Source organism: Neovison vison, chromosome 12 (assembly GCF_020171115.1).
Source record: "Neovison vison isolate M4711 chromosome 12, ASM_NN_V1, whole genome shotgun sequence".
Lineage (NCBI taxonomy): Eukaryota > Metazoa > Chordata > Mammalia > Carnivora > Mustelidae > Neogale > Neogale vison.
In genome coordinates, this window is record NC_058102.1 from 98,264,723 (window position 1) to 98,285,303 (window position 20,581).

The 20,581-nt window shown below is 34.9% G+C and overlaps 2 protein-coding genes and 1 pseudogene across 2 annotated transcripts; all 3 read right to left on the reverse strand.

Moving 5' to 3' along the window:
* Positions 1–1,533: 1,533 nt before the first annotated feature.
* On the reverse strand, positions 1,534–2,468 carry LOC122892002 (annotated as a pseudogene).
* A 12,043-nt stretch (positions 2,469–14,511) lies between these two features.
* LOC122891992 (olfactory receptor 6C74-like) lies at positions 14,512–15,429 on the reverse strand (the record flags this gene model as incomplete). Its single annotated transcript, XM_044228077.1, is given in 1 exon segment — positions 14,512–15,429. A coding segment is annotated over 1 exon segment (918 nt), but the record flags the coding sequence as incomplete, so codon positions are not given.
* Positions 15,430–17,502: 2,073 nt separating this feature from the next.
* Positions 17,503–18,441, reverse strand: LOC122891348 (olfactory receptor 6C74-like). The gene has a single exon (XM_044226933.1). The coding sequence runs from the start codon at positions 18,439–18,441 to the stop codon at positions 17,503–17,505; it is 939 nt and encodes a 312-aa protein (XP_044082868.1).
* Positions 18,442–20,581: the final 2,140 nt, after the last annotated feature.

Genomic DNA, 20,581 nt, shown 5'->3' on the forward strand with positions numbered 1-20,581 from the left:
CTGGGAGCTCCTGACCGCCAGAGAGGTTCCAAGCAGCGATCGCACACTGAGATTTTGCCGCCGGCCCGGGCTGGGAGTGCCCGGCTTGCGCGCACCTCTTTTCAGAGGCGGCTGTGGGTCGGGCGGGCGTTTGGGGCACTGAGAACGGGGCGCTGGTCCGTAAGCCGCAGGCTGGGCTTTTGCGCGCCTCTGTCCGGGGAAGAGTTTTGCGCTCACGCGGCTTAGACTTTGAAACAATGGCGCAGGTCAAGAAGCGCCCCCGGGCCTTAGAAACCCAGGAGAGCTGGAGGGACGTGCGGGCGCATCTCAAGCTTTGTGGTAGGGTTCTGCAGACCGGCGCGGCTCCCATCCCCTCACAGGAGCTGGAACCCACGCGCTCTGGGGCACGCTGGCAGCTTAGGGACCAGGAGCTGGTTTCTCCGCTGCACTCTCTCTGCCTCCCCGCCGGGGAGGCCCTCTGGGACCGGGGACTTAAGCCCCTGTCCCTAGCCGCCCCGATTCCCACAATTTCCCCCCGCGATCCTTTGCTCTTTTGGAGTGCTTTCAACCAGTGTCCAAGGTAATGCTGGTCCCCAGACGCAGGGCACTCTCGCTCGTATTGGGGTATTACTTTCCCACCAGTCACCTCTGGTGGCTCCCTCCCCCTTTTATTTATCTTCTGATATCAGTCCGCCGTTCCCATTCCGCTTTACCTGCTCACTGGCATCTTCTGCCCCTGTAGAGATCCAGACGTGTATAATTCTGATCTCAGGCTGATTTCATGGGTGATCGGAGTTCTTTGGTAGCTCTTTGGTAATCAGCTCACTTTGGGGTACCAGCTGAAAAGACGCCTCTTCCTAGTACCCCGCCATCTTGTCTCCTCTTGCTTATATTTTATTCAGCTTCTTAAGATAGCATTATTCAAACATATTTTCTTCTAAATAACTAGTTCCTACAGAACATACTTTAGCAAAACAATCACATTTCTAATAGACAATTTCAAAGATGAGCACCACCACTGATGGCTAATCTCTATTAAAATTTTATTATAATTACTTTAAACATAATTATTGCCAATAAATTTTATTTTAAAAATATAAATGAATTTAATGTTTTATTATAAATTAATGAGTAATTTCAGTAAATAAACTCACTGTGTTTAAGAAAATAAACCTGATCACAAATAAAGATAATAATAACCTTTGAATTGTGTGTTACAATAAGTATAATTCAAATTAAACAATATTTTGTAGTCTTGAGTAAGTAGGAATTATAGACAAGAGAGACAGATTGAAAAATGTGGCTTGATTTCTTTCCTATATTTAGAGGAAAAGGAAGTGAGATGAGAAAAAAAGATATATCTCATGAAGAATATAGTAACATGAACATTAAAAGCAAAGGCTTTTGTGAATAAAATTTGAAAGAGATTAAGATGAGTACCATAGGGATAAAGGGAAAAAAGAGGAAACTATGTACTGAAAGCTACTATTGAATACACTGATATTATATGAGACAACTTTGTTCATTTCCAGTGTGTATTATGCAACAGGAAACTCATTTGGTTGAAAAATAAACAATTTTGTGTACTATATTCATGAAGGCTTTCTTCACCTGCAGGTTCTTCAAAGTGTAAATGAAAGGATTAAAAAGTGGAGCCACTGAAGTATTGAGCACTGCAATTCCCTTGGAAAAAGATGTTCTTTGTTTGACTGATGGTTTGACATACATGAAGATGTAGCTGCCATAAGAAAGGGATATCACAATCATGTGAGAACATGTTGAAAAGTTTTTTCTTCTGCTTACTTGAAGGGATTTTTAGAACTGTTAAGGCAATATAGGTATATGATATTATCACCATCACCAATGTGACTATGAGTGTCACCAAAGCAGAGATGTATCCCATTGTCTCTAAGAGCTGTGTGTCTGAGCAGGAGATCTGCAGCACGGGAGTTGTATCACAGTAGAAATGGTCAACAATGTTGGAGGCACAGAAGTCAAGATTTATGCCTAAGAGGAGAGGTGGAAAGATGACAAAAAAACCCAGCAAACCAACAACAGAAGAGAAGTTGAATGCAGATCTTACTGTTCATGATGGTTGTGTAATGCAGAGGCTTACAGATGGCAACATAGCGGTCATAGGACATAGCAGCCAGCAAGTAAAATTCAGATGCACCAAGAAGGAAGGCAAAAAACACTTGAGTTGCACAACAATTAAAAGGAAATGGTTTTGTCTCCAGTTGCCATAGTAACCAACAATTTAGGGATGCATGTAGTAGTATAGGAAATTTCTAGGAAGGAAAAATTCCTAAGGAAAAAATACAAGTGGTCTTGAGGTGAGTATCCACCATGGTGTGTGTGATGATGGTCAGATTGCCAGTGACGTTCAGCAAGTAGGTGAGAAGCAGAAAGACAAATAACACAACTTTCAACTGTGGGTCATCAGTCAAACCTGCCAGGATAAACACTATCACTTGTGTGCAGTTTTCCATTACTGACCTTTACTTTTGCAGGTCTAAATAGAAAAGAAAGGAAGAAAGAAATTGATGATCTCAATGGAAAAATAACAGTGATTTAAGTGTTTAAAGTAAGTAAAGTGATATTTCACATAGAATACAATGCTCATTCATGTTTTGAAGATGGATATGCCAGGAAGAACTATAGTTTGTATTTCCACAGCAGCTGGACAGAGAATTTCATCCTTAATTCAGTTCTACCAGAGAATAACCTATGTGATTATAGCAATTGTTGAACATTTTTATATAAGAGGAAATATCACAGGGAAATTAGAGTGCATTTTAAAACATTGAAAAATGCTTCTTCTCTCTTGATTTTATGCAAGAGTTGAGATAGATTCCATTTCCTATTCAATTAAGAGATTTTCATTCTAGAACAAAAATGATTATTGTCATTAAAAGTACATCAGAAAATGTTTTCATAAAATATACAACACTTGATCCTGTCAATAAACAGGGTTACTATAGCTCTACCATTTTACTCAACTAATCAAATTCAAGTGCCTGATTCTTCTGTCATTTCTTTCATGGCTAATGAGATACAATTTCAGAGAAATTAATATGAAATATCATGAATGGTTTTATTTTCTATCCTTCTTAGTACTTCCATCCCATCAATTTCTGTTATCATCCCTTTCTTCCCATGTTGTACTCTCAAAAAAATCAGTAGGAACAGTCTGGTAACATTGGTGTGTGTAATTAAAAAAAAAAAAAGTGCAGTTTTCCTCTAAAAGTTGTGATTCTGAAAAATGAAAAAAAATTTAAATGACAGTAGTGGATATATAAGCAGATAGAAATATATAAATAGGGTTTCAGGAAATTGCATGAGCAGGGAGAAAGATAAAGATAAAGTTTATGGAAATCTAGAGATGCTATCGTTTTTAGAAATACCATGGTGAAGGGTGACTGAATCAGATAGGTGGAAGGCTCTTGATTTTGGCTCAGGTCATGATCTCAGGATCCTAGATTAAGTTCCACTCCATGTTCAGCATGGAGTCGGCTTCTCTCCCTCTCCCTCTGCCCTTCCCCCTGCTCTCTATCTTTTTCTTTCTCTCAAATAAATAAATAAATAAATAAATCTTTTAAAAAATGAGAGAGAATAGTGAGTTTATGGGGAAAAATTAAAAGAAGTAAATTAGTAAGTAAAAATTAAAATAAAATTAAAACAAAAATTAGTGTAATCTTAAAATTAATAATATGTAAATTAGTATTAGTAAATAAAAATTACACAAAATTGTTTACCATAAAATTTCTTTCATCTGCTTCTATGCTTTACACTTACCACTTATTCTTTATCTAAAATACAGACTGAAAAGCTGAACAATTTGAGGTCAGCATGGCCTAAAAGAGATGAAGAGTATTTGGTAAGTTTCAAACACAGTGAATCACAAAAGAGTGTTGATAAAATTTCAGAAGACATGTATTTCTCTATTATAAGAATATTCAAATATTTGGCTAACAAGTAATTAAATAAATATTAACTGCAGATAACTATGGTTATCGCAATACATGGCATATATTAAGTGAGACAAAAATTGGAGATCAGGATTAAGTTTGAAAGAGGATTTTTTCCTAAATTGTCCTCTGAAAAGTACAATCTGTACCAACAATTATGGGGCAACTTATAGTGCTTTTTTTTTTTTTAAATTAATGATTCTAAGGAAGATTTCTTTTTTCAATATCTTCATATCAAACATGTAAAATAATTAAGGTTTAGTAATGAAACTAAATGATAGAAAATATTTTCTGTTTTGAGAATTTTGATATAATTATTTCCAATATCTAAAACATACATTATTATTTCAAAGACATATATATATAAATAACCATACAAGTACAAACAAAATTTGTTTCCAGTTATACCTGGAGGCATTTTTAGGAGAATTCTCAGATTAAAAAATAAGATCTGTTGTCAGTCATGTTAATAACTGAGTGGATAGAAGTAAGTGTTGTTTTTCCTCTACAGTCCTTTTACGTTCACATAATTGTAAAGTGATGAATTATAAATTTTTCTTCATTTACACATATTACTCCAATGGCAACAACTGTAGGAATGCTTATATCTAAATAACCTTAAGCACAGTTTTATTATATAAGGTTATTTTTTTGTCCAACTTCAACAGATACACACACCAACAATCCCCCCAACATGCATTGTACAAAAGTTAACAAGGTCACATTACAAAACCGTTAGAAATCAGAACTAGGTTAAATATTGTGAATATTAGTGAAATTTTTGAAAAGTAACATTTTTAATACTTAATTTTCATTGTATTCTGTCTTTTTCCATGATTTTTCTTAAATCACAGTTTAAAGGTTAGAAAAAGTAGGGTTAATACCATAATGGTAAAAATAGGAGAAAATTGGTTAAAATGTATCTAATGGAAATATGACCTAAATAAAATTTCGACATACCAATTCTTTTTTTTTCCAATTTATTTATTTTCAGAAAAACAGTATTCATTATTTTTTCACCACACCCAGTGCTCCATGCAAGCTGTGCCCTCTATAATACCCACCACCTGGTACCCCCAACCTCCCACCCCCCCGCCACTTCAAACCCCTCAGATTGTCTTTCAGAGTCCATAGTCTCTCATGGTTCATCTCCCCTTCCAACTTACCCAAAAGCACATACCCTCCCCAATGTCCATAACCCTATCGACATACCAATTCTTTTCACCCATTTGAGTCATAAGTCAGTCTGCCAAAAACACCTAAAAATTAAACTCTCTTTGGAAACTATTAAACAGACTTATTCAGACAAAGTATCTCTGGTTAAATATTTAACTTTTTTATCATCGGGCTGAACAAACCACACTGACATTCCATTCCTCTCTGAAGGAATCTCCCTTTATCCCACAATCTATGATTATTTTTCTTTTCTATTCATAACTACTTTGTAAATGGCTTTAGAGCTTTTTTTTTCCAGATTTGTAGAGTAGTATATTAAATTTCCCCATTACTATAATTTACTTATTTATGTTTTGAATGCTTTTCTTAGTATTATTTGCAGTGCCATATAATTCATGAACACTTGATCCCATTGAGTATTTATGCTTTCTGGGCCCTGAAGGAAAATATCTAAAGATTATGACGAGTTCCCAGAAGTTATGAGATCCAAGAACACCATTCCCAAGGGTTGCAAATTATTAGCTGGAGAATTTATTAGCCAGTCATAGAAAAAAACTGTACCTGAAATAGCTAAAATTTTATGTCCTATATGTTATTTTGTTTCTATTCTAAATTTAGTCTTTCCTCCAAAAGTCTTTGCAAAATGATCTAGTAGATCTTAAACTTATATTTCATAACACCCATTCTTCACTTCTTCAGTATTAATAGGATATTTATCTATGTCTATAGCTAGACTTCCTTGCAACTTGTTGTGACCATGTGACTAAATTATGAGCAAAGGTTATAAGTGGAGATATGCAATTTCCATGGACTATCGTTTGATGAAAGAGGTTTGCTCTTTTCCATTTAACCCCCCTCTCATTGTTGTGATATCAGCACATGGGAAGACAAGCCATTTAGAGCCATGAATATGAGCAACCATACTAGGAATACACTGGCTGTTCAACAAGAGGGAGTACACCCAGGTTCCTGACACCACTGCATTAACTTAGAAACACAGTGACTTCATAGAGGAGTTTCAACATACCAGACTGAACATTTAAATAAGATACAAGTAAAGCTATTGGTGATTAAAGTGCTACAATATTTGTCTTTCTTATACTCTACCAAGTCAATGGTATATTTTTTAAGATTTTATTTATTTATTTGACAGAGAGAGAGAGAGAGAGATCACAAGTGCGCAGAGAGGCAGATAGATAGAGAGAGGGAAGCAGAGAGTCCAATGTGGAGCTCAGTCCCAGGACCCTGGGATCATGACTGAGCCAAAGGCAGAGGCTTTAACCCACTGAGCCACCCAGGCACCCCGAAATCTATGGTATTAATCAAAGCCTGATATTTTACCTCGAGTCTAACAGGTTGGCCAACCATCATTTCACAGATACTGAACAGAGGAATCCTATTGGGTCAGTGACAGAAAGCTTTATTATTTATTATATAGCAGGAAGCAGGAGCTTCATATTCTTATCAGTTCCCTTTCTCTGCAGAGAAGGGCTCTAATGGGTATTGTGTCACACAGTGCACTTACATCTAAAGCTGAGGAATCCATAAATTAGTAAATTCTCCATCTTTTAAAGAGGAAAACCTTCCTAACTTGCCCTACTAGAAGGCAATATCTTTTTTTAAAATTATTATGTTCATTTAGCAGTCAAAACCACAGGGAGATACTACCTTACACCAGTTAGAATGGCAAAAATTAACAAGACAGGAAACAACAAATGTTGTCAAGGATGTGGAGAAAGGGGAACCCTCTTACACTGGTTGGTTGCAATGGAAGCTGGTACAGCTAATCTGGAAAATAGTATGGAGATTCCTCAAAAAGTTAAAAACTAGAGCTACCCTATGTCCCAGCAGTTGCACTACTAGGTATTTATCCCAAAGATACAGATATAGTGAAAATAAGGAGCATATGCACCTGAATGTTCATAGCAGCAATGTCCACAATAGCCTAAATGTAGTAGGAGACCAGATATCCGTCAAGAGATGAATGGATAAAGAAGATATGTTCATATATACAATGGAATATTACTCAGCCATCAGAAAGGATGAATGCCCATAATTTACACTGACATGGGTGGAAGTGGAAGAGATTATGCTAAGTGAAAGAAAACAAGCAGAGAAAGACAATTATCACACAGTTTCACTCATATGTAGAACATAAGGGATGGCATGGAGGACATTAGGGGAAGAAAGGGAAACTGAATGGGGCGATAGTATTTTTAATGTACTTTTAAGGGGAAAAAATCTACCAAATCTGTTGCAAAATATTCCTGAATAGAGAGTCCAGAGCAAAAGCTATCACAAAATGTAGAAATGTTTCAGAATTTCCACCCACAAAATCCATCCCTCATTTCTAAACCAATTCAGCTTCTGCTGCAAATTCACCTAAGTATGTTCCTCTGTTGTCCTCTCTGATTATTCTGCAGGTCTCTTTTATCACTCCCAAGATGCCAGTCATAGTGTTCTCCAAAAGGATGCAAGCCAGTGACTAGCCCTCACACAAGTATAAGCCCAAGAGTGCGTAAGGTCTCCTAGAAAGAGTTTACAATTTTGGAGGTTGGCAGCTGAGTTAAAAATCCATCATTCATATTACAGGTTAGTAATTCTTCTGACATAGCTTGCCATCAGCCATGTGACATTTGTCTGCTCCACTATATGACTTAAAATAGGAGTGAGGAAGACATTTGGAAGCATTTCGCTTGACTAAAGTAAAAAACACAAGAAAGAACACATACTGGTGAGGATGTGGATAAAAAGGAACCCTTGTACACTGTTGGTGGGAATGCAAATCAGAACAGCCACTGTGGAAAACACTATGGAGATTCCTCAAAAAATTAAAAATAGAACCACCATATGACCCAGCAATTCCACTACTGGGTACTTACCCAAACAATTTTAAAGCATTAATTTGGAAGGATATTGTACCCCTATGTTTACTGCAGCACTTTTTACAAAAAGCCAAATTATGGAAGCAACACAACCCAAGTATCCATTGATAGATGAATTGATAAAGATATAAAAATTATCTTTCTAGTATCTATCATCTGTCTTTCTATATATCCATCATCTATCTTCAAATATATATATACATACACAATTTGATATTACTCAGCCATAAAAAGAATGAAATCTAGTCATTTGCAACAAGGATAGATCTAGCGGATATAATGCTAAGTGAAACAAGTCATTCAGAGAAAGACAAATAACATACGATTTCTCTCTCACATGTGGAATTTAAGGAACAAACAAAGAAAAAGAGACAAAGCAAAAAGTGGACTCTTAACTATAGAGAACAAGCAGATGGTTATCAGAGGGTAGGTGAGTGGACAGACGGGTGAAATAGGTGAAGAGAATTTAGAGTACACCTATCGTGATTGAACAATGAAAAATGTATACAATTGCTGAATCACTATATTGTACACTTAGAATGAATATTGCACTGTCTATTAATTTTACCGGAATTAAAATAAATTTTGAAAAGAAGTATTTTGCCTGTGGGTGAAGGTAGGTGTGTGGGGTGACTAGGAGGTGCTGGAGTGGTTCCCTATTATCTCTGTTATCTTCATCTGATGGAGGATGGCTTACCTAAAATTCAAGCAAATTTAAAATTCTTGCCCTGAAGTATTTGTCTTTTGGAGAAAGGCTCCAGAGACAGTTCTTAGCGGCAAAGATCATTAATAGTCTTCTGGGATCTAAAGTGTCCTCTTCCCTGATAATGGGTTTTCTCTCTCTCTCTCTCTCTCTCTCTCTCCACTTCCACAAAATCTGAGTAGTCCATTCCACAACTATAATTTCATCCGGTTTCCAGTCATACCCTTCTCATACTCAGACCCATCATCTAGAGAAGTCAGGGGATGAGGGACAAGGACAATTTTATAAAACTTACCAAGAATTAAGCTTGAATCTATGTGGCCATGTTACCATCTGGAATTTGTACCAACTAAACATATTTGAGTTTGTTAAAGCAATAATAAAACAATGTATTGGGTGATATTATTAAATTCAATTGGTCTGTGTCACAACTGAGACCCTGAGCTTAGAAAAATACCAGTACTTTAAAGAGGCTGCCAGTAAACCTGCCCAGTCTTGCCCAGTACAGGACATTATCTTAATTCCAGTTAGGGAAAAAAACAAAACAAACAAACAAGCAAACAAAAACACCTGCCTTCTACTCTTGAAGAATAAATTATCTTTATCTCCATTGCTGAATGATATAAAAACAATCGTAAAAGTAATGTAGAGCAAGAGCTAATCAAGATATGTAAAAAGTCCATGGAAAATTGGCACTCAAAAGTCATGACTGCACAGCTGGTTGCATGAAATAAACTCTTAAGGAGGATTTTTTTTTTTAATTAGCTATCTGAACTTGAAGTGTTTGAAAACAGAAGATAAGATATCAGGAATCCTTGGCATCAAGTATTGATGAGTTACTTAGATTATCACTTAGAAAGAAGCTTCTATTGGGGCAACTGGGTGGCACAGTCAATTAAATATGTGCCTTTGGCTCAGGTAATGATCTTGGGGTCTGGGATTGACCCTTGCTTTGGGCTCCCTGTTCAGCTGGGAGCCTGCTTCTCCCTCTCCCTATTTCCCTCCCCCTGCTTATGCTCACTCTCTCTCTTTCTCTCAAATAAATAAGTAAAATCTTAAAAAAATAAAAGAAAGAAAGAAAGAAGCTTGCTTGAAAGGATAACCTTTTTCGAAGTAAATAGAGATGATACAAAACAATATAAGCAGGTGAAATATATTCACATATCTATGGTGGCTATAACTAATAATGTTTTATGGCATATTTGAAAGTTGCCAAGAGAATAAATCTTAAAAGATCTCATCACAAGAAAAAAAAATGTAACCATGTATGGTGACAGAGTGTAACTAGACTTATTGTCAAGATGATTTTGCAGTGTATATAAATATCAAATCACCATGTTTTACACGTGAAACCAAAAAAGTGTTATATGTCAACACTTCAACTGAAAAAAAAAAAAGATCAGAACCTCCTTTGTTTTCAGTAACAACTGACATAAAGCTATAAGAGATAATAAATTTCTTGAGGGTAGTCATGGGAACTCCATTTTGCTGAGTATAAATCAAGCTAAGAATTTAAAGCCACAAACTTGTCATTTTCCTTCTCTCTATATAGTTAGATACAACCTTCCTGCCTTGTAGCAAGATAGTGAATATATCTCACATGCTTATTGGCTAACATTCAAACTTCAAAAAAGAAAACTTAAATACCAAAAAGTATTGTAGTAATTGTTCTAGTCCATTTGGACTACTCTAACAAAATATCAGAAGACTCTCTGTCATACATAAAAAGAAATGTATTTCACACAGTTCTGGAGCATGGAAAACCGTCTTCAGAGTGTCAGTGTGGTCAGATAAGGGCCTTCTTCCAGTTTTCTGTTTTCTCATTGTATGCTTACATGGTGGAGGGAGGGGGACAGAATTCTCTGGGGTCCTTTCATAAGAGCACTAATCCTGTTAGTGGTTTCACGCCTATGATCTAACTACCTCCCAAAGGCCCCATTCCCTACTACCATCACCTTTGGGAGTTAGAATTTCAAAATATGAATTTTGGGGTTCCTATTAAGACCATAGCAATAATTCACCAACTAACATTAACAAAAGCCTGGGGGAATATATGTGAGAATAGATTCTAAGGGTGATATACCAGAAAGAAAGTAAATATAATTCTATATCAGGGTGAATTTATTGATATATTTTTAATGATTTGTTTGGTTTGTTTGTTTGTTGGTTTGTTTGTTTTTGGCTCTAAATTAGGCTTTTACTTTCAGAAAGCTAGTTTATCAGCATATCATAGATCAGGGTGAGGACTGAGTAGTGATTGTGGATTTAATGGAAGAGTTCAAACTTCTGATGATGGCTATAATTTTTTGTTCAATTAGATAACTACTTGAATTTGTGAATGATCTATCCTGATTAAAGCTGAAATATTAGAGAAATAAGTCCAAAGATCTAGAATGACAGCAATATGGAAAATTTTTTAATGCACAGGAGGGAATTAACAACATTGAAAGGTACTGTAATTGCTGGTCTGAAGTGAAAGTGGGAGATAATTTCATTAAAGCGAGCTTCCTCATTTCACTGGAAATGATGGGACTATGGGAAGGCAGAGGTCATGTAATAGCACTTAGCTGACATTGGCAAGATGGGTACGGTTACTTATTAGTTGGTAGAGTTAGACTGAATATCAAAATTGTGTGATATGCATTAGTTTGAAAAAGACATCATGCTGCTCCTAAGGCTAAAATAGACAATCCATTAAGTTCCTATTTGACCTACATAATTGAAAGAACTCTAGTATGGGTGAAAGCAAGGATGATATAGCCATCGAATATGTTAGACTCCTTATCCAAATAAAGACTTTAGTCTTTATTCATAGAGCCAGAACCCATTAAGGAAGTTATCCTTGAGGAAGAGTCATGCATTGATATTAATATCTTAATCACCTTCCAATTTTCCTGAAAGGATAAAAATTCTTTTGTCAGGAAAACTGTCCACTGAAGAGGGTAAAATCTGGAACTTTCTGGGATTGTTTCACCTCATCTCTGAGCTAATCTTAATTATTATGATGATAGAATGCCAAGGTACACATGTATTAGAGTGGAGAATAATGAGGGTGGAGAAAGTTTTATTGGTAAGTGGCAGCTATGTGTTAGTCTCATTTACATTGATTCTATTGCATGTGAAAAATCATCCTGATATATTGTTAAAAGAGATATACTCAGGACCAAGTAGAAAACCATGGAGTTCACCCTCATAAACAAATAATAAATCAAAGCATCTTTCCCTGGAAAAACTGCAGTACTTGATACTACCATCAAATAAATACTTAAAAAAATGATGCAGGAATGGTAATCCATTCCACATACCCATTTAATTTAAATATTTGCCTACCCTATCCCAGATGAATTTTAGAGGGTAACAGTAGATTCATATGCTGAATTAGATTATGATACCAAATGCAATATGTTTTAAGTTATGGACCACTTATTGGTTTAAATCAAAACAATATTGGCACTAAATATTGAGTTATTGAATTTTAGATTTTTTTTGATTAATAGAACATAACAGGTAGATTGCATCACCTTGAAATAGTAAAACAGATAAGAAATCAGACCTCCATCCTTACTTTAGGGTCATCCCTAGCCTTTTGCTATTATTTAGACATTGGACAAGCAAACCCAAATCTGCAGTATAAGCCCAAAGGCTGTTTTTGTACAGTCTTCCATTTAAGAATAGTTTTTATGTTTGAAGCTTCAGAAGAGGAAAGAGGAAGAGGTTGAGGGAGTAGGGAGGATAGGAGAATGGAGGAAGCATATAAAGGTATGTTAAGATATATATATATATTTTATTTTTTATTTTCAGCGTAACAGTATTCCTTGTTTTTTTGCACCACACCCAGTGCTCCATGCAATCCGTGCCCTCTCTAATACCCACCACCTGGTTCCCCCAACCTCCCACCCGCACTGCTTCAAACCCCTCAGATAGTTTTTCAGACATATTTTTTAAAAATGTATCAGGGACTCAGAACTTCTCAGGCAAAATATTTTTTAAATACGCATTAAGAGAAATATATGATTTTATTTTACAAATAGACATATTCCAATTTTCTCTTTTATATGATAACAAATACCCATCAATCGTATATGCTTTCATGAAGATATTGCTCTACCATTCTGTTCCAAAATACATGATATTTTATTTATTTTTTAATTTAAATTCAATTAACCAATATATAGTACATCATCAGTTTCTGATGTAGTGTTTAACGATTGCGTATAACACCCAGTGCTCATACCATGTGCCATTCTTAATGCATGGTATTTTAACAGTATGTGAAAAAGTAACCAGTTTTCAAAAGAGAGTTGTAGCAAGCAAAAGAAATTTAGAAATTGATTGTTTGAAATTATTGCCATAGTTATTATTACTGAAGATTATATAAGCTCAATAATTATGAAAATTTCTCATCCACCTATTTGGAAAACTTAAAATTATTATAATCTCTATTAAAATATTCCAAGTAAAAATTTCTGTGCACTTTAAAAAATGCTTATATAAAAATAAAAGTTTAGGCAGCATATTAACATTAGAGCAGACAGAATTGCATTAATTCAATATCAAAAACAAATTCAAATAGAACAGAAGAATAATTACTGTGACTCCCTTCTTTTGATGTGATCAGCATGCAGTGTGAAGCATTAGTTTTGAACTATGAAAACCCTTCTTTTTTAAAATTTATTTATTTATTTATTTGACAGACAGAGATCACAAATAGGCAGAGAAGCAGGCAGAGAGAGAGGGAGAAGTAGGTTACCTGCTGAGCAGAGAGCCTAATGCAGGGCTCGATTCCAGGACCCTGAGATCATGACCTGAGCCGAAGGCACAGGCTTTAACCCACTGAGCCACCCAGGTGCCCCTATGAAGACCCTTCTAACTACCAAGATCAGATAGGCTTAGAATAAGAATTTCATTTAACTTATCACATAATAAACTGATATTTGCAAATATAATAATACATGTTATATCAAATTGAATTTTATAGTTGTACTATTAATATTAAAATTAATTTACATCATAAATCTGTATTATAAACTATATTGATTCTTTTGCTTAATGTCTTTGCTTAATTTCTATTTTTCTATTAACATGTTTAAATATTCTATACTATAGTGAATTTATAATTTATAAACAAATATACAGATACTGTGAAATTCAAGTGTTTTTGTTTGTGTTTTTTTTTCTTTACTGGTAGAGTATATGATAAAGAATAATAATAATAAGCAAAAGAAATTTACAAATTGATTATTTGAAATGGCTGCCATGACCTCGATTTACAGAAACAAAAGAATTCCATAATATTTAAGGACATAGTGGTTAGTAATTCAATATCTCTAAAGGTTATATGTCAATTCCCATTTTTTATTTTGCCTTGACTCAGTGACAATTTGGACATTTCTAGAAGTACGTGTTTCTCAGCTAAGTTTCACAACTCTAGGTGGTGCATTAACTCTATATAGAATATGTGTAAAATTGAATCTGTGAATTCCAGAACAGTGGAAAAGAACACTCTCCTTTTCTCTCTCCTCCTCTGAGAGAATTATTTTAGGAAATAGATAAAATCACCAAATAAAAAGGCATATTATTTTGGCCTAAATAAGGGACAGATAAAGGGAGAGAATTAGGCTTTGGGGATTAATTAGACCAACATGAAAATTATAGCAAGAAAAATAGTTATTATTATTTTGAATATAAGAATTAAGAGTTCTATGAAGCACTTTATCCTTCTTGTTTTATTTTACTCATAACCTCAGTAATATCACTAAAATGATTCACTTCACTGAGAAAATCTCCATCTTTTTTTTTTTTAAATCTCCATCTTTTTGATCATGTACTTAAAAGCATCTTGCACTTGTTTGTTTCTCAGTATATAAGTGAAGGGATTCAACATGGGGGCAACAGAAGTACTGAGCAGGGCTATCCCTTTATTTAAAGATACTCTGTCCTTTGCAGAGGGTTTCACATACATGAAAATGCAGCTGCCATATGAAATGGACACAACTACCATGTGAGAAGAACATGTAGAAAAGGCTTTCTTCCTCTGTTGAGAAGAAGGTATCTTCAGTATGGTCCTGATGATGTTTGCGTAGGAGAGAATCACTAATGTCAGTGTAACCAGGAGGGTCAAAATGGCTGAGAGAAATGTCATTAAATCTATTACATCTGTGTCTGTGCAAGAGAGCTGTAATATAGAGAAAAAATTGCAGAAGAAATGATCTATAGCGTTGCTTGCACAGAAATTTACCTGGAGACCCACAAGGAGTGGTGGAACAATTACTATAAAACCAGCCAACCATGAAGCAAAGACCAACAAGTTGCAGACTCTGTCACTCATGATGGTGGTGTAATGCAGGGGTTTGCAGATGGCCACAGAGCGGTCATAAGACATGGCAGCTAGACGAAAAAATTCAATTGCACCCAAGACAATAGTAAAAAACAGCTGTGTTGCACAACTATTGTAAGAAATGGACTTGTCACCTGTTGCCATACTGGCAAGAAATCTGGGGATGCAGACAGTTGTGCATGAAATTTCTAAAAATGAGAAACTTCAGAGGAAGAAATGCATGGGTGTCTTTAGATGAGAGTCTAGTAGGGTGAGGGTGATTATGGTTAGATTCCCACTGACACGCAGCATGAAGGTGAAAAGAAAGAGAAGAAACATGACCACTTGTAATTGTGGATTATCAGTCAGCCCAAGAAGAATAAAGGTTGTTACTATGCTGTGGTTTTTTTATTGTTGACTTCCAAAAAAATAATAATTTTAAAAAGTAAGAAAAAATGAGAAATAAAAGGTATAATCTTGCATGAGATACCTATTAGCTTGAGACTGTCCATACATGTGTTGCTCCTACCACACAACCTCCTTCAGTGTTATGCTAGTCAGCAGTAACAGCCTCTAAAAACTTGCTCATATAATTTGTACTCAAAATTTCACTAACCGAGTGCAACTCTAGGAGTGTCATTTCTCAAGTGTCATAAATTCAGGCATTCCAAAAAATAATATATGGCATATAAAAATAGAAACCACAAAAAAATCCAGAAAAATTGTCATAATATTTAACTTGTGTCTTCTGTAGTTCCAATTTTCCCCTAATCTACTTAGTTCAGATTAAGTTATTTTACACCATCAGGTAACTCATTCCTCTTTGCTAAATTTATCTCTTTCTCAGTTTATTACTCCTTATGATAGTATTCTGTAAGTTAGATTTCAGCTGAGAACTCTTTGCCTTTTAAAAATCAAAAACTTGACCTAAATACCTGAGTGGGGATTCAGTACTTTCACCAAACTTCCATAAACTCTTCAAGATTGAAATCTTCATGACCACTTTAGGTCTGCTTTCCCCTTTTTCCTGAAGACTTGGGTGTAATTTTTTTGATAAATACATACAGTACTGTAAGTGTATTTTTTATGATTTTCTTATTAACATTTTCTTTTCTCTAGCTTATTTTATTGTAATAATACAAGATATAACATATATAATATATAAAATATGTGTTCATAAACTGGTTATGTTATCAGTAAGTCTTATTCTATCAGTAAGTCTTGACTACTTGTCAATAGTAGTCTATCAACAGTAAACTTTTTAGAGAGTAAGAAGTTATATGCAGATTTTACTTTGCAAGGAACATTGCCCCAATCACTATGCTCTTCAGGGGTCAACTGTATTAGACTGTCTTAATATGGATATACATATATGTATATGTACACAGATATGTACATGCACACATACATACATACATATACGCACATACATATATACATACTATGTGTGTATATGCATGTGTATACAAACACACACATATATATAATTACAACATACTTGAAATCTTATTTGTGACCCAAATATCTTTTAAGATGCAGTTCATTCTACAAGCTTTATATAAACATATAATTGTTCCAGTTGATTATATATGTAGTCTTCCTCCTGCTTATATTTTATTCAGCCCCTTGAGATAACATTATTCAAACATTTCTTTCTAAATAACTAGTTCCTATAGAATGCACTTTAGCAAAAACAATTGCATTTTTTAAAGACTTTATTTATTTATTTGACAGACAGAGATCACAAGTAGGCAGAGAGTCAGGCCGAGAGAGAGAGGGGGAAGCAGACTCCCTGCTGAGCAGAAAGCCCGATGTGGGGCTCGATCCCAGAACCCTGGGATCATGACTGGAGCCGAAGGCAGAGGCTTTAACCCACTGAGCCACCCAGGCGCCCAAACAATCGCATTTTTAATAGACAATTTCAAAGATGAGTACCACCACTGATGACTAATCTCTGTTAAAAAAAATTTATTATAATTACTTTAAACATAATTATTGCCAAGAAACTATTTTAAAAATATAAATGAATACAATTTTAAGTAAATTAAATGAGTATTTTCAGTAAATAAACTCACTGTGTTTAAGAAAATAAGCCTGATCAAAGTAAAGATAGTAATAACCTTTGAGTTGCATGTTACAGTAAGCATAATTCAAATTAAACAACATTTTGTAGTCTTGAGTAACTAAGAATTAAAGACAAAAGAGACAGACTGAAAAATGTGGCTTGATTTCTTTCCTATATCTAGATGAAAAGGAAGTGAGTTGAGAAAAAAGATATATCTAATGAAGAATATAGGAATATTAACTTCTGTGGAGCAAAAGCTTTTGTGAATAAAACTTGAAAGAGATTAAGATAAGTATCATAGGGATAAAGGGGGGGGAAAGAGGAAACTATGTACTGAAAGCTACTAATGAATACACTGGTATTATATGAGACTTCTTCGTTCTTTTCCAGTATGTTACGGAACAGGATACTCATCTGTTTGGAAAAGAAACAGTTTTGTGTACCACATTCATGAAGGCTTTCTTCACCTGCTGGTTCCTCAAAGTATAGATGAAAGGATTCAAAAGTGGAGCCACAGAAGTATTGAGCACTGCAATTCCCTTGGAAAAAGATGTTCTTTGTTTGACTGATGGTTTGACATACATGAAGATGCAGCTACCATAAGAAAGGGATATCACAATCATGTGAGAAGAACATGTTGAAAAAGCTCTTTTCCTCTGATTAGCAGAAGGGATCTTTAGAATTGTTAAGGCAATACAGGTATATGATATTATCACCATCACCAATGTGACTATGAGTGTCACCAAAGCAGAGATGTATCCCATTGTCTCTAAGAGCTGTGTGTCTGAGCAGGAGATCTGCAGCAGGGGTGTTGTATCACAGTAGAAATGGTCAACAATGTTGGAGGCACAGAAGTCAAGATTTATGCCTAAGAGGAGAGGTGGAAAGATAACAAAAAACCCAGCAAGCCAACAACAGAAGACAAGTTGAATGCAGATCTTACTGTTCATGATGGTTGTGTAATGCAGGGGCTTACAGATGGCAACATAGCGGTCATAAGACATAGCAGCCAGCAAGTAAAATTCAGATGCACCAAGAAGGAAGGCAAAAAACACTTGAGTTGCACAACAATGAAAGGAAATGGTTTTGTCTCCAGTTGCCATAGTAACCAACAATTTAGGGATGCATGTAGTAGTATAGGAAATTTCTAGGAAGGAAAAATTCCTAAGGAAAAAATACATGGGGGTCTTGAGGTGAGTATCCACCAAGGTGAGTGTGATGATGGTCAGATTGCCAGTGACGCTCAGCAAGTAGGTGAGAAGCAGAAAGACAAATAACACACCTTTCAACTGTGGGTCATCGGTCAAACCTGCCAGAATAAACACTGTCACTTGTGTGTGGTTTCCCATTACTGTCCTCTACTTTTCCAGTTCTAAATAGGAAAGACAAACAGAAAAACACTGACAATCCCAGTGGAAAAATAAGAGTGAATAAGAGTGATTTAATTGTCTAAAATAAAGTTAGCAAGCAAATTTCAGATAGCGTAACAAAATGTTCATTCAGGCTTTGAAGAGGCTATGCCAGGAGAAACAATAGTTTGCATTTCCAGAGCATCTGGACAGATAATTTCAACTTTAATGCAGTTCTACTAGAGAATTACATATGTGATGATAGCAATTGTTGACTATTTTTATATAAGAGGAAATATTAGAGGGAAATTAGAGTGAGTTTTAAGCATGGAAAAATGCTTCTTCTCTCTTGATTTTTTCAAAGAGTTGAGATGGATCCCATTTCCTATTTATTTAAGATATTTTCATTCTAGAACTAAAGTGATTATTGTCATTAAAAGTAATCAGAAAGTGGTTTTCATAAAGTATACACACCCCTGATCATGTCAATAAACAGGGTTGCTATAGCTTTACCATTTTACTCAGCTAATCAGATTCAAGTACCTGATTCTTCTGTCATTCCTTTCATGGCTAATGAGATACAATTTCAGAGATGTGAATGTGAAATATCATGAATAATTTTATTTTCTGTCCTTAGTAGTATTTCCATCCCATCAATCTCTGTTATAATCCCTACTCTTCCCGTGTTGTATTCTCAAACAAAATCAGTAGAAATAGTCTGGTAATTTTGGTGTGTGTAATAATAAAAAAAAAAGTGCAGTTTTCCTCTAAAAGTTATGATTCTGAAAAATGAAAAAAAATTAAAAATGAGAGTAATGGATATATAAATAGATAGAAATATATAAATATGGTTTCAGGAAATTACATGAGCAAGTAGAAAGATAAAGACAAAGCTTTATGGAAACCTAGAGATGCTATGGTTTTTAGAAATAGGATAGTAGGGCGCCTGGGTGGCTCAGTGGGTTAAGCCGCTGCCTTCGGCTCAGGTCATGATCTCAGGGTCCTGGGATCGAGTCCCGCATCGGGCTCTCTGCTCAGCAGGGAGCCTGCTTCCTCCTCTCTCTCTCTCCCTGCCTCTCTGCCTACTTGTAATCTCTCTCTGTCAAATAAATAAATAAAATCTTAAAAAAAAAGAAATAGGATAGTGAAAGATGCCTGAATCAAATAAGCAGCAGGCCCTTGATTTTGGCTCAGGTCATGATTTCAGGATCCCAGATTAAGTCCCACTCCATGTTCAGGATAGAGTTTGCTTCTTTTACTCTCCCTCTGCCCTTTCCCCTGCTCTTTGTCTCTTTTTCTCTCTCAAACATATAAATAAATCTAAAAAAAAAAAAAGAAATAGAAGAGTGAGTTTATGGAAAAAACTAAAAGAAGTAAATTAACAAGTAAAAAGTAAAAGAAAATTAAAACAAATTAGTAATAATCTTAAAATTAGTGATATGCAAATTAATAAGAATTAGTAAATTACAATGATAAGAAAATGTTTATTATATAATTTCTCCCCATCTGCTTCTATGCTTTACACTTACCATTTTATTCTTTGTCTAAAATACGGACTGAAAAGTTGAACAGTTTGATGTCAACAGGGACTAAAAGTGATTAGAGTATTGGGTAATTTCAAACAGAGTGAATCACAAAGTAGGGTTTTGACAAAATTTTAGAAGACATGTATTTCCTTATTATAAGGATATTCAAACATTTGGCTAACAAGTAATTAAATAAATATTAACTAGAGATAAACTATGGTTATCACAACACATTGCATATATTAAGTTTGATAATCAGATTGTTCTGGTTTGCACAGCTATCAAATTGGAGATCAGGATTAAATTTGAAAGAGGATTTTTTTCCTAAGTTGTCCTCTGAAAAGTACTATTTCTACCAACAATTATAGGGCAACTTATAGTGCTTTTTAAAAAAAAATTAATGAGTCTAAGGAAGATTTCTTTCTTCAGTATGTTCATATAAAACACATAAAATAATTAAGGTTTAATAATGGAACCCAGATAGAAGATATTTTCTGTTTTGAGAATTTTTATATAATTATTTCCAATCTCTAAAACATACATTATTATTTCAAAGACATATAAATAAAAATAACCAAGTACAAATAAAATTTGTTTCCAATTGTACCTAGAAG